This window comes from Sinocyclocheilus anshuiensis, unplaced genomic scaffold (genome assembly GCF_001515605.1).
Source record: "Sinocyclocheilus anshuiensis isolate Anshui unplaced genomic scaffold, SAMN03320099.WGS_v1.1 scaffold1626, whole genome shotgun sequence".
NCBI lineage: Eukaryota > Metazoa > Chordata > Actinopteri > Cypriniformes > Cyprinidae > Sinocyclocheilus > Sinocyclocheilus anshuiensis.
Window position 1 is genome coordinate 610,043 of NW_015547254.1, and position 13,182 is coordinate 623,224.

Sequence of the window (13,182 nt, forward strand, 5' to 3'; positions counted from 1 at the left end):
GGCTACATTATTTGTTATTTAATGCAATTAAATTTTTTGATTAAAGGTTTTCTTTTGTAGATGGTTTATTGTATTCTGTTCTGTACAACAGGGTTCATTAACTATTGTAGTTAACTAACTGAAGTTAACTAATTCAGTTAACTGAAATGAACGTTAACTGTACCTTTTTAGCTACAGTTTCTAAAGCAATAATAACTCAAACTAATTATTAATAATAATAATAATAATACGGCACTGGCATGATTGGAAAATACACATTGAATTTGCATTGATTCAAGCAATCATAGTGACACAATACATCAAAATCATTTATCTTTTTTTATTCTTACAAAAGTCTTCTATTTTAAATTAATGTTGTTTTTTAACTTACATTAAAGGATCCGGAAAAAAGTGTATCACAGTTTTCACAAAAATGTTAAGCAGCACAACGGTTTTTAATATCGATAATCGTAAGAAATGTATCTTGAGCATCAAATCAGCATATTAGAATGATTTCTGAACAATCATGTGACAGTGAAGACTGGAGTAATGATGCAGAAAATTTAGCTCTTCATTACAGGAATAGATTATATTTCATTATATTTTTTATATATTAAAATAGGAAAGTTATTTCATTTGTAATGATATTTAATAATATTACGGTTTTTACTGTATTTTTGGTCAAAATTAATGCAATGCTGCAACCTTAGTAAGCATAAGAGATCAGTATATATGAACTTTTGATCTGTATATATGTATAAAGTGCCTACCAGGAACTCAAGGTAACTTTACAGATGACAAGACAAAAATATAATAAATCACTACTTTCATACACTTCCATCCACTGTGAATGCCGTGAAAAATTCAAGTTGTCTCAACATCAAATTTTGTGATCTGACAGCAAATTATGTCATTTTGCAGTCCCACATGTTTGGTTAGAAAAACTATTGGCCAAATATTCAGTGAATCCCTGTCCCTGAATGTATAAGCTGAATTTATAACTTATAATGTGTGAGTATAACTAGATTCTTACAGGCAATCCACTGACACCTGTGTAACTGATGGCAGGTCTCTCAACGTGTGTAATGTGTCCTGGGTCAGATGGGGAACAGTTGCACAGCGAGTGTACAGGAGACAGCCGGGCACCTCTAGTGAATGCTGCCCTGATTTTCCCAGTCCAGTCAAAACTCCCAGGCGACATCCCTGAACCACTCGAGACAGCTCCAGTTTCATCCCACTTGTGGAGCTGTAGCTTCCTTATGTGAATGTTTCTCTGAAACTTGGAGGAAATGACAGCTTATCACCTGCAAAAACAACATTCAACCTCTTTATTCTCTCATTTTCCAGAGGGATATAGTGATTGACAAGCAAATATACACATATGAATGAAATAGAAGACATTACGGTCTAGTTTACCAACCTGAGGCAAAGTTTCCGTTATACAACGAGCACTCTACGCCGTGAAAACTTGTTAGCAGTGAATTAAAAATAATATGTCATTTTCGACAATAATTCTTTTAAAAACGTCTCAAGCTTACCAATGTGATATTAGCTGCTTCCGAAAGCAGGACATGTGGGAACTTCAGGTCGCAGAAATATTTCGTAGCGCTTTGACTTGGGTCTCATATTTACGACGTCATAACATTTCTATAGCGCAGAGCTGTGCATTTGATTTCCATATGGCTACATATTTCACAAAGAATTGTGTCATTACTTCTTATCTTTAAAATTAATGAAGAAAAAGAAGTCATAAACCTCTGTAATTTGATTGAGTATCTTAAACTTACTGAGAACCCCTATTATTATTGTTGTTGTTGTTATTATTATTTTATTTTTTACCATCTGTCTTTTTAATATATTTCTTGAACAAATTGATATAAAACAAGTTACGAAAATATTGTGGTGACATATATGTCACATCGGGCTGTTAACCTTAAAGTAGGTGGAATTTTGATGACCTATTTGTCACATTCAGAAAAATGGTAATGAGCATGAGCTGCTCAATTAATTTAGCTGATTCAGTTATTTTAGTGTTATATATTTTCTGCTGCTAATTTCAAAGCATATTTTAACAAATGTAAACATAAAAAATAATGAACTAACTCATCCGTTCTGCATTGTAGACATAACATGTATATTGCATTGCAGTAACTTAGTCCGTTGTGCTTCTGAGTGAAGAGATAACACATGACAGGTGCTTGTTGAACTGCATTGCATACAAGAACTAACTCTGAAGAGAAAAACACTGACGAGAAAAAAAATCATATATGCTGTTGTATAGCAATAAATGCTAAGAACTAACGGTTTCATTGTTTTGCATACAATAATTAACTTATTACGTTGTGCATAGAAGAAATTAAAGTGATAAAGATGATAACAATGGTTTGATCAGAGTGATCAAGTTTTTTTTTTTCACTGAGCATTGTATTGTTTGTTTGTTTACTGTTTTATTGCACAATATACACCTTTTTGCAGTGTTATTGCACTACGTGCACGTTTAACATGTTGACCTCCAGTGTGAGGTAGTTATTTATTTTTATTCAGTTTGCACATTTTCGAGTTGTAAAAAAAAAAGAAAAAAAATTCTGGTTAAACCATATAGCCTACCTGAAAAGGTAGAATTTTGATATGTTACAAAAGAGTTGTTGTAAAATGTAATGGTCACAGTTATGTGGTTTTGAAATATGTTGTGGCAAAGCAAATAAAATGCAAACTGTATTACTTCTGAAAACGTTTTTGTTTTATCTTCCCAGAAAAGTAATAATTTTGATATATGTTGCACTGGTTATAGAACATGAAATCATTCTAACTTCTATATTTTAAAGTTAAAACTAAACAGACAAAAACGGTTTACTATAGGTTAACGTAATTAATTCCACATTTAGCTTGGGAACTGGGAATTTTACTTAATTTGCACACCTTGATTTTCACACAATAGGCTAAACAACAAATATTGCAATACCGGTTGTTACATTTACAATTGTTAAATACTAAAAAACACAATTGTAGGGTCAGCATCTGAAATAAATGCATTTAGTAGCTTAGCAGTTCACCTTTGAGATCAACTATGGCCATGGCCACACAAGAGCCGGTAGGATCGTCGGCGTACTGTCTCCATGGTTTCAAAGTAGACGCTTCAGTCCTCCTCAGTTCTTGTTGGGATATGTAGTTCTTTTTAGGCGCCAACTCATGCTACGTCACTTTGCGTAAACTACAAATCCCACAATTCCATTGCTGGGCGAAAAGTTTCTCACTTAAGTACATGAATGTTTTGACGAAGCTAAATTTGTATAACCTATACTGTAAATTGCTGCTACATACACTTCGAAAACATGTGAAAACATATTATATTAGCTTACAATCCAAATGCATGCCCATGTACAAGCGACCATGGCAAATCCCATTCACAGACCGGATATTTTTCGTTGGAAAACGACAAAGACAAAAACACCAGGCAGTATTAAGGCGAGTAAACCCTGCTTCCTCTTTTCTCACTCAGTTCTTCAAAGATGTAGCTTCGTAATAGTGTTTTCCTTCGTTTCCTTTTTTACAATATTCAGCCAGAGGTATTAATCTAAATATATGTCACACTCAGGTTATCTTTGGTCATTCACATTGGTTATTAGTAATGAATAGATTTGTGGCTCAGCAGAAGGATTTAGCTCAAATGCGCAATGAAAACCCCTTCAGGTGTATGCAGTGTTGGGGAAGTTACTTTTAAAAGTAATGCATTACAATACCGCGTTACTCCATACAAAGTAACTAATTACGGTACTTAGTTACTTTTTATGGAAAGTAATGTGTTACGTTACTTTTGCGTTACTTTTAAAATCTGGACAGGGCTTGCTTGTTTGTTTTTAAAATAAAAAAGTTATATTTTTGGCAAATATAAAAGCCTTTTCACACCAAAAGTGAAATGAATAAGACACAGGCTGAAGGGAAATTAAATTTATGTCCGTATAGTAGAATGCAGAAGAAGAAATTTCAACACACTTCAGCAATAAAAAAAGACACACAAATGTTTGTCTAGAGTATTTTTTGCTTATTAGTATGGTTGAACTGGATCATCGAAGGTCAGAAACAAAGACATTGGTTAATAGAATGGGATTAAATACATAAAGCATATTTGTGTTGTTAAACATTTAATTATTGCAGGTTTGCGTCATATTCTGAGTTGCATTATTTTTATTCATTTTGAGGAATACTGAATCTGTTTTTTTTTTTGTGAGTGAGGTGAATTAGTGCATATTCATATTTATTTTAGAACTACAGTAACATCTTCTGATTTCTCTCAACATGGGGACAGGAGAGCTGTCAATCAATAAATTGGAAAAAAAAAAAAACTTGCATTACTTATTTGAAAAAGTAACTCAGATATTCTCTTGTAAATTAAAAAGTAATGCGTTACTTTACTAGTTACTTGAAAAAAAGTAATCTGATTACATAACTCGCATTACTTGTAATGTGTTACCCCCAACACTGGGTGTATGTAACACGGGATATTTATCCAGGGATTAGATGTGTGAGGCCAGTGTGACTAATTCACATCAGTTTATGTGAACTTCAGGCATGAGCAAGGTTGGAAAGCTCTTGGTTTAACCCAATGATCAGCTTATGACTGTAGAGAAGCCGGTAATACATTTTGAGGTCTCAGTCTATTTTGGATTGAAACAATGAGCAGAGCTGAATTCATATCTCATATTGCAGGTGCAGCTGAATGAGAATGACATAAAGCAGTGGGTGAAGGTAAGTACATTTCAATAATTTGAATTCATGTCATGCAGAAAATTAATGCATATGACATAAAGCAGTGGGAGAAGGTAAGTACATTTCAATCATTTCAATACATGTCATGCAGAAAATTAATGCAAATGTATGTCAACGCTTGTGACAAAGAAGTGTGCTTAATTGTACTGAATGTGCACTTATAGTGTACTTAAATATAGTACACTTTCTTGACTGTTTCTTAACATGCCTAAGTACACTTTTTAAAAGTGTATTCCATGATATTTTATTATTATTTATTAATTTCAGTTAACCTTCCCGAAAGTGTCCAAAAACATTACATTTGGGTAGATTATTTTAAAGTATATTATTTTTGTAATAAGTACTCTTTTTCTAAAGTATGCTAAAGTGTACTTTTTTGTTGTTGTTTATAAGGGATGCAGAGTCTGTGTTTATGTATTACATATAATTTTCTTTTCATAATTCTTCTCAGAGGGTGGAGAAGGCTTCAGAGTTTGCTGTAGCTGAGGTGTTTTCCATTAAGAGACCATGTGGTAGAAAAAAAAGTATGGCTCTGCAGAATGTAGAGCAGCTACAGGATCACAATGATGCGTACAGTGAAGGTAATCTTTAACTATTTAATATTCAGCACTTAATGCCTGTGCAGGTTTTTATCAGTATTCCACAGTTCCACTTGTATTCTACAGCTCAGTCAATTCTAAGTGAATGGATGAACCAGAAATTACGTCTGGAGCTTGAAATGGATGATGACGAGGAGGAAGAGGAGAAGGAAGAATCCAAACAACCACACAATCCAGCTATAATAACTTTGATGGTACAAATGAAATGAAGGAAGTACCTTCTTTGTTTTTTGAAGCTTACCTTAAGAATTCCCATAAAATCTAAACAAGTGTTATTTTAGGGTTGTTTAGATACTATTATAGTATTTATTAATATTTTGAGTTTTTATTTTTAGATTTTCAGTTTTCAAGTTTTAGTAATTTTATATGTGCTTTTGTCATTTTTTTAGTTTTTTTTTTTAAATATTTCTATATAACTTTATTTTAATTTCAGTTTTAGTCATTTTTGTAATTCAACTTAGTTCATGGTTCAAGGTTCAGTTCAGGGTTATTATAGTTAACTAACACTAAATCTGAACTAAAATTAAAACCATTAAAAAATGTTGTTACTTGAAATAAAATAAACGATGAATTAAAAAAAAAACTTTTTTTTAGCTAGTTGCCAAGGCAACAATTCTCATTTTAATTTAGTTTAACTTGGTACTAAAAATATCTAAAACTGAAATAAAAATGTATAAAACAAATATATACATAAAACTACTAAAAATGACAAAATTTTAATGAAAACAGAAATATATTAATAAAAAATATGAATAAAACGAAAATACTATAAAATAAAATAATACTGTTTCAGTTAGTTGCCAAGGAAACATGTTCATGTATGTTTTTTTAAGATTAATTTTTCTAATATCTAATATTTATATTTTATTTTATTTAAGCTTTATTTCAATTACCAAAAACAACTTGTAATAGTTAATAATAATTTATTCGTTTTTAGTGTTTTAGTTAGCATTAACAACACTGATCTAATCTGGACTTTCTCTTTTTTCATTAGACATGTACTTTCACCTAGCACAGGAAGAGGAGAACTCTGTAGTGCACAATTTCCTCCAGGACCTGATGGAAACCGAGGTGTTGGACTTTGGGATAGTGGAGGACCTTAAAGTAGACTCTGATCAGAATAAGAAGAAATGGAGGGACCCTAGCATTACCATGGAGGTGCGTCACAAGCAGGTAAAGGAGAACCGCATGCGCAGAGATGCAGAGCATGAGAAACTGCGTAAAGAGAAGGAAGTGCTAAGGGAGGTGCGAGAGGAGGCGTGGCAACTGGAAAAGGAGAAGCAGCGAAAGAAGAGGCAGGAGGCACACAGACAGGAAGAACTGATCCAGCAGGAGATGATTCGCCTACGCAGAGAGATGGAGGAGAGGAGGAGTGTGGAGCAGCTTGCACGAAACATGTACAACAACCACAAGAGTATTTGGGCACTCTAGTCACAATTAAAAATGTATGAATGTCAAAGTAAAAGAGGTATCTGCAAAGAAATGATGCTAAACCTTTTCTCACAACTAACTTCACTTGGCATCTTTACCGCTCACAAAGTAATTTTTAGTGAATGTATGAAGTCAGTTCTCCTCAAGTTCATAGACGGGCCTGATCAAAAGACCATAGGGTAGGGTGACCATACGTGCCATTTTTCACGGACGCATCCTGGCCAGGATTTCTATATTGCCTAAAATATCTAGGGTTTGGCTTTGTTTGCGTGTGCAGACCGATCAGTGTATGACATCGGTTCCTTATGTTTTCAAAACGCTCTCGAGGTACGTTGAATCAAAGCAATATAGAAATCCTGGCCAGGACGCGTCCGGGAAAAATGGCACGTATGGTCACCCTACCATAGGGCTTTGGGACACAAACATCCCACTATATCCACTGCAGTTGTTCTATTATATATGCATGATTATTTAATCTTGTATTTTCCTCATTTGCCATTTTAGGACAAGACCATTGGTGAAAAGTAGCATAGTAAGAAGGATCTCATTGTACACTTAAGAATAAATTTCCACATTTCTCAGTGCTTGAGGCTCATATTGTTGCAGAATGTTTTTCCTTGAAGAATGTATTTGTCCTTTTTTAAAAAAATATATAATTTCTTATTCAATGCAGTCACATTAATACATTTTTAATTGTGGTTTAAGTGTCCAGATACTTTTTAGGGCAATTATATAATTTTCTAATTCAAATGGCATTCAGATTTTTGAAGAGATGATTGCGTGACATTTTTTAATTTCAATCTTGCACAGGGAGAGGGAAAGACTTCAGAAACAATGGGCCACTGAAAACTCTCTCATTCCAAAACATCACAATTCCACACAGAAGAAACAGAACAAAGATCTTCAACTTAAGCTGAAGAAGCTGGAAGCCAGAGTTCACCTTCTCGATTTGCAAGTTAGAAGACATTTATAGTTTTATTATATTGTATGCAATAAACTCTTACGATTTTTGACTGGTTGCATACATGTTTTAGTGCATGCACAGGCATTTTACGGCATGGTACTCGGTGATATTGGAAAGAAGGGTGCGCATGGGCAAGACAGCGGCACTGTGTGATTGGAGGAGGCAGCTGAGAGCGTGGCGGTCATGGCGGGCTCTGGTCTGGGCAAGAAGAGAGGAAAAAGAAGCTGAAAGGACTGAGGAGGAGCTGAGACAGGAGCACAGGCAGGAGAGCTCAATTTATAAAACTTGTCACTGTCAACATAGGGCTTAAACATCTTGATAAACATTTGAAAGAAAAGCAAAGCTCTCTAACTAAACGACTAGACTAAAAGAGCATGTTAATTGCTTAATTAAAGGTTAATTAAAGGCTTTAATTCATCTTGGCAGTCAGACTGGTTTTAAGCCATATCTGTCCCACAGGCGCTGTCAGCAGGCAGTGGAGAGTGACCGCAGGAGGCTTTTGAGGCGCTGCCTCAGTGATTGGCGTGTGTGGTGTCAAGTAGAACATCATCGCAAGGAGCTTCTCCAACAACAAGAAGAAACCCGACGTAAAATGGTTGTTTTGATCAATGCGGCAGCTTCTAGGAAACTAGGAGCAGAAAAATCTCCACCAGTTAGTAACCTATTTAAAACACTCAGTCCTAAAGAAAACATCAGCCATCAGGTAAGGACATATACTGTAATATTTTTTATTCTGATTAAACTATTCCACAAACTCTCTTCATCACACTACAGGATGTGGCAGCAGCTCCAGAAAGCAGTTCACTGACTGCACAAGCCTCAGAGACCCCGCCCACCCAGGCCTGGCAGGTGACGCGTCGCCATGCCGCTCTCTCATCTGCTGAGCTACAACAGCTCCGTCAGGGGCAACAGCAGCAGACCTCCCGAAGTGGAAGTGCAGAGCTTAGCGGTGGACAGTTCAAACACCGCCATGCGGCTCTGCAGCTAACCGTAGCCGAGCAGAAGCGTCTTCTGAAAGAGCAACAGGAACAGATTCGGCATCTGCAAGAAAGACAGAACATTCTGGAACAGAGGCATGAGGCAGAGAAAATTGCTCTGTTAGCAACAGGTCCTCCTGGAGCTACAAATACATGCTGTCTGCCTAAACCCAACACAGAGACAGCAAACCGAATTACAGAAAAACCCGCAAGGTACTATACAGGTTATCCTGTCAAGGTACCCCCATATGTGTGTGGCATATATCTGGGACATATTTCACCCCAAAATCAAAAGAATTATATTTTTATTTTGCTTATAGGAAATCAGACCCCCATACTCTAATTTGTATTAATGAAATGCAAAAAAATCTTTCTCTTTAGTGTAATACAGCAATGAAAATAATTCTGTCTAGACAACATGTTTTTAAATATTTTATATCATTAAATTAAATAATAAATTAAAATAAAAAATAATTTATTAAAATCAGCATAAATTAAATTCAGTAAAATAAATACTACGATGATATACACTTACAGTTATAATTTACAAATGTTACAATTTAAATATAAATGTATTTATATATACAGAGACAATATGTTAATATTACAGTAAGAAATTAACACTTATTCTGCAAGGATGCGTTAAATTGACCAGAAGTGACAGTAAAGACATTTAAAATGTTACAAAACATGTAATAAAAATCTGTTTAATAAATAGATTAATAAATGCTGTTCTTTTGAACTTTCTGTCCATCAAAGAATCCTGAAAAATGTATCACGTTTTCCATAAAAATACCAAGCACCACAACAGTTTTTAACATTGATAATAATAAGAAATGTTACCTTACCAAATCGGCATATTAGAATTGTTTCTGAAGGATCATGTGAAGTAGAAATAGAAAACAGTTATTTTCACTTGTAATAATATTTCACAATATTACTGTTTTCACTTTATTTTTGAACAAATAAATGCACTGGTGAACATTATAGACTTGAATAAATCTTACCAACCCCAGAATAGTAGTGTTATATGCAGAATTTAATATCATTATTTTTATTATATAGTGTCGTGTCATGTGTATTTTTATTTATTACTTTGATGAGAATTATATTTTTTGTGCATTACAGTAGGCTGCTATTTAAGTATTTAAACTTGCATAAGTGGCATTAAAATAATGCCACAATGCAAAAAATATGAATGGCTTTAAAATAGGTATATTTTCTTTATTTAAAATATAATATCTTTTTTACTTTCGAATATGGGGTGAAATATGACCCTGACGTTTCTTGACATTTTTTGTGAGACGAATCTTTACAGTTTCTTCAAATGAAGAAAACTGAATAAATACAAGAAATCTGACATCCACTATTTTTGATATTGTCATTCAATTTCTGAGGTGGACTGTCCTGGCCTTGGCAGTGACCAATCAGAACAAAGAGTGCCTCGGGGGAAAACACCAGCAGCCACACCAACCAAAAAGCATCTCTGCATTGTGCAGCTCTTCCCCAGCCTACAGTACAAGGTCAGTCATACACATACGCATTCGAGCAGTTGGGAAACTGTCACTACGGTTGTTCCAAGCATGGAAAATTAATTTCATGGCTATGCCCTAGTTTTAAATCCTCTCTGATACTGAATGCATTGATACAGATGCACACAATCTCTATACACTCATAATCCACTTGTGCAACTCTATGTAAAGTAAACCAAGAACAATACCAAAACCGCACAATGGCTCTTCCATGTGTTAAAACTTGAGCTTCATTGTTATTGATTACATAGTCATATTTTTTCAATTATCAGGGTTTTTTGAGTATCTGAGGGAGTTTGTGCACAAGGTTGCATCTGTCAGCGGGTGGTTGTTAACAGCCCCTATGAGTCAACATCCTGCTGAGTTAAAGGCCCTGCCGACTCATCAGTGACATCCACTATTTTTGATATTGTCATTCAATTTCTGAGGTGGACTGTCCTGGCCTTGGCAGTGACCAATGAGATTTTTCTCACAATGATAAACTGACAAGCTATTGTCCTGTTCAGATCTGATCAAAATGTTTTTACATTAAACGCAAGGTCATGTAACATAAACACAGCCCGTTGTAAATGGTGATTGTGTTTTTCCACCTCATTCATTTAAATTAGTGATAACAATGATTATTTTTTAATTAATAATAAGATAATTAATAAATTATTGCAAATTAATAAGAAAAGTCGATTTTTCTTGAATATATATATATATTTTTCTTTAATTTTGCTTTGCATTGGTGAGTTTGTATTTTCAAAACTATAATTATTTTCCCATAAAACACTGTATATGAGCTATATTTAAATTAACAATACGTTAATGCAATAATTAATACATTTTAAAAAGTAGTAAGAAAAGTATTTTTTTTATTATTTTGTAATTTTCTCATACTTGAACTTTACATTGGTGAGCTTTTCAGAACTTTTCATTTTTCTCCCACTAATACACTATATTAAATAAGTAATTATATATAAGTAAAGTTAGTTAACTATTCATAATAGAATGAAATATTATGTATTCAAAAAACAGGGGAATGTGCTAAATACAGGGGCAATTTTCCCCCATATTTTAAATATCTAGAACATTTTTGTCACTTTTGGTAGCATTTTGTCTCGAGCCATGGTGAATTCCTGATCCTGGTTGCAATACATGACTTAATCAGTGAAACACTACAAATGACAATGAGATTTTGAAAAAAATCACTCAGTTGGTGTGATACGAGACGCCGCCTTGAATACAAATGCAAGCAACACATCAAACTTGTACCAAAGAACCATAAGATCAGAAGAAAATGCTGCAGAACTTCACAGTGACCCTTTAATCTGGCCCTTTACTGATGTCTCGGTCACCCACGAACTCTGTCTCTCACTTTCCTTTTTTATGTTTCTTTCAGCCATGAAGGAACGAGCACAGCAGCGTGCCGAACGCCGGAGAGAGATAGAGGAGCGGAGGAGACAGAAACAGGAGGAGAAACTGGTAAGACTTGCCTCTCTTCAAGTATAGAAATGTGAATATGATGAAACTGTCAGGGATTCATCACAGTCACTTCAGTCACCATCCAGGATAATTACCCGATCACAGTCACCTGAGTTCTGATCACCCGCACCTGCTGTCACCAATCAAGCCACACAAGCCTCTCCTTTTTTTGTTCTGTAGGCTCAAATGAAGGCAGCTGAGGAGGAAAGACTCAGAGCTGAGGAAGAGGAGAAACAAAAGGAGGTAGAGAGGAAGAAGGAAGAGAAGAGGCAGCAGAGAAAGGTGTGTGGTCAAACACATTATCATGGGTTTTACATCATTGGATTATGTTACTTTTAATGTTTTATTCATTGTTTATGCTACAGACATGAGTGATGCCTCAAATCATGCGGCTTATTGAGGAGAGGGGTCTGTTTACTTTTGAAGTAATTGTAATTATGATTTTTAGCCCGTTTGAATGATTTTCAGCTTTTTCGGATGATGAAATGGGTGAAAATAATCCCAAGCCTATCTAGGGAAAAAATGGTAATTGAACCTGAAAATGGTAAATTAAGTGGTTTTATTCAATTTTAAAATATTATTTAACATCACTGAATCAATCTAAATACATTAATTTATACTAACAAGACACATTTTTAATGAGTTAAATCAGGCAGAAATTATGGAAACCATTTTCACCACAGAATAGAAAAATAAAAAAGGTAATTGCGACTTTACCTAAAAATTCTGACCTTATTCTTGCAATTCTGAGTTCATATCTCACAATTTTGTGGGATATGAATTTGTAATTCTGAGAAGAAAAGTCTGAAATGTGAGAGATAAACTTGCGGGGGAAAAAAGTCAGAATTGTGAGACAAAAAGTCACAATTACCTTTTTTAATACATGGCAGAAACACAAAATAGAGTTGTGAGATATGAACTTTAATAAAATATAAACGAGTTGTATGTAGATTGTAGGTTACCACTTTTTACTGTGTAGAATGCCAGTATGAAACCACCCAGAATGCTCTAGGAACTGATTAGCAGTATGCTAAAAACCATTCAGAATAACTTGGCAACAATGTAGCACTGTGCAAATGAGTTTTGCACAGTGCAAATCTAGAAAATACAAAAAAAAAATGTTTATAATACATTAAATTAATGTATTCATCATGTTTATGCACACAGCCAACTTGCACACAAGTTTTAAGTAACTGTGTGTGTGTGTGTGTGTGTGTGTTTGTGGGTTAATGTGAACTTAGAGGGAACTTGAGAAGCAGAAGAGAGCAGAACGGGAACAGGAACTGTCAAAGCGGGTGGCCCAGCACTACCTCAGAACCCTGTTACTGCACCGAGGCCTGGCACCATGGAAACACCTACTGGAGCAAAGCCATGTCAACACACAGGTCAGCACTACTGCAAACACACACACACACACACACACACACACACACACACACACGCACACACACACACACACACACACA

The 13,182-nt window shown here is 34.7% G+C and overlaps 2 protein-coding genes across 4 annotated transcripts in view; one reads left to right on the forward strand and one right to left on the reverse strand.

Annotated features, from left to right (window-relative positions):
• The window catches only part of LOC107701667 (queuine tRNA-ribosyltransferase subunit qtrtd1-like), a 22,941-nt gene extending 21,342 nt beyond the window's left edge, over positions 1-1,599 (reverse strand). For 2 of the 3 annotated variants that reach the window (XM_016503722.1, XM_016503720.1), the window contains exons 1-2: positions 1,400-1,485; positions 1,013-1,283 (exon numbers count right to left, since the gene is read on the reverse strand). In XM_016503722.1, the coding sequence (XP_016359208.1) occupies positions 1,013-1,212 (200 nt within the window). In that variant the 5' untranslated portion in view covers positions 1,213-1,283; positions 1,400-1,485. Of the gene's footprint in view, positions 1-1,012; positions 1,284-1,399; positions 1,486-1,517 lie in introns of those variants that run through there. The other variant, XM_016503721.1, reaches the window with a different exon arrangement.
• Positions 1,600-3,229: 1,630 nt separating this feature from the next.
• LOC107701624 (coiled-coil domain-containing protein 191-like) overlaps positions 3,230-13,182 on the forward strand; it is a 12,245-nt gene continuing 2,292 nt past the window's right edge. Inside the window, 14 exon segments of the mRNA XM_016503664.1 lie at positions 3,230-3,444; positions 4,687-4,725; positions 5,198-5,327; positions 5,412-5,507; positions 5,510-5,539; positions 6,340-6,742; positions 7,587-7,731; positions 7,811-8,001; positions 8,200-8,443; positions 8,515-8,930; positions 10,149-10,240; positions 11,634-11,716; positions 11,897-11,998; positions 12,958-13,101. Coding sequence (XP_016359150.1) covers positions 3,346-3,444; positions 4,687-4,725; positions 5,198-5,327; positions 5,412-5,507; positions 5,510-5,539; positions 6,340-6,742; positions 7,587-7,731; positions 7,811-8,001; positions 8,200-8,443; positions 8,515-8,930; positions 10,149-10,240; positions 11,634-11,716; positions 11,897-11,998; positions 12,958-13,101 — 2,214 coding nt within the window. The 5' untranslated portion in view covers positions 3,230-3,345.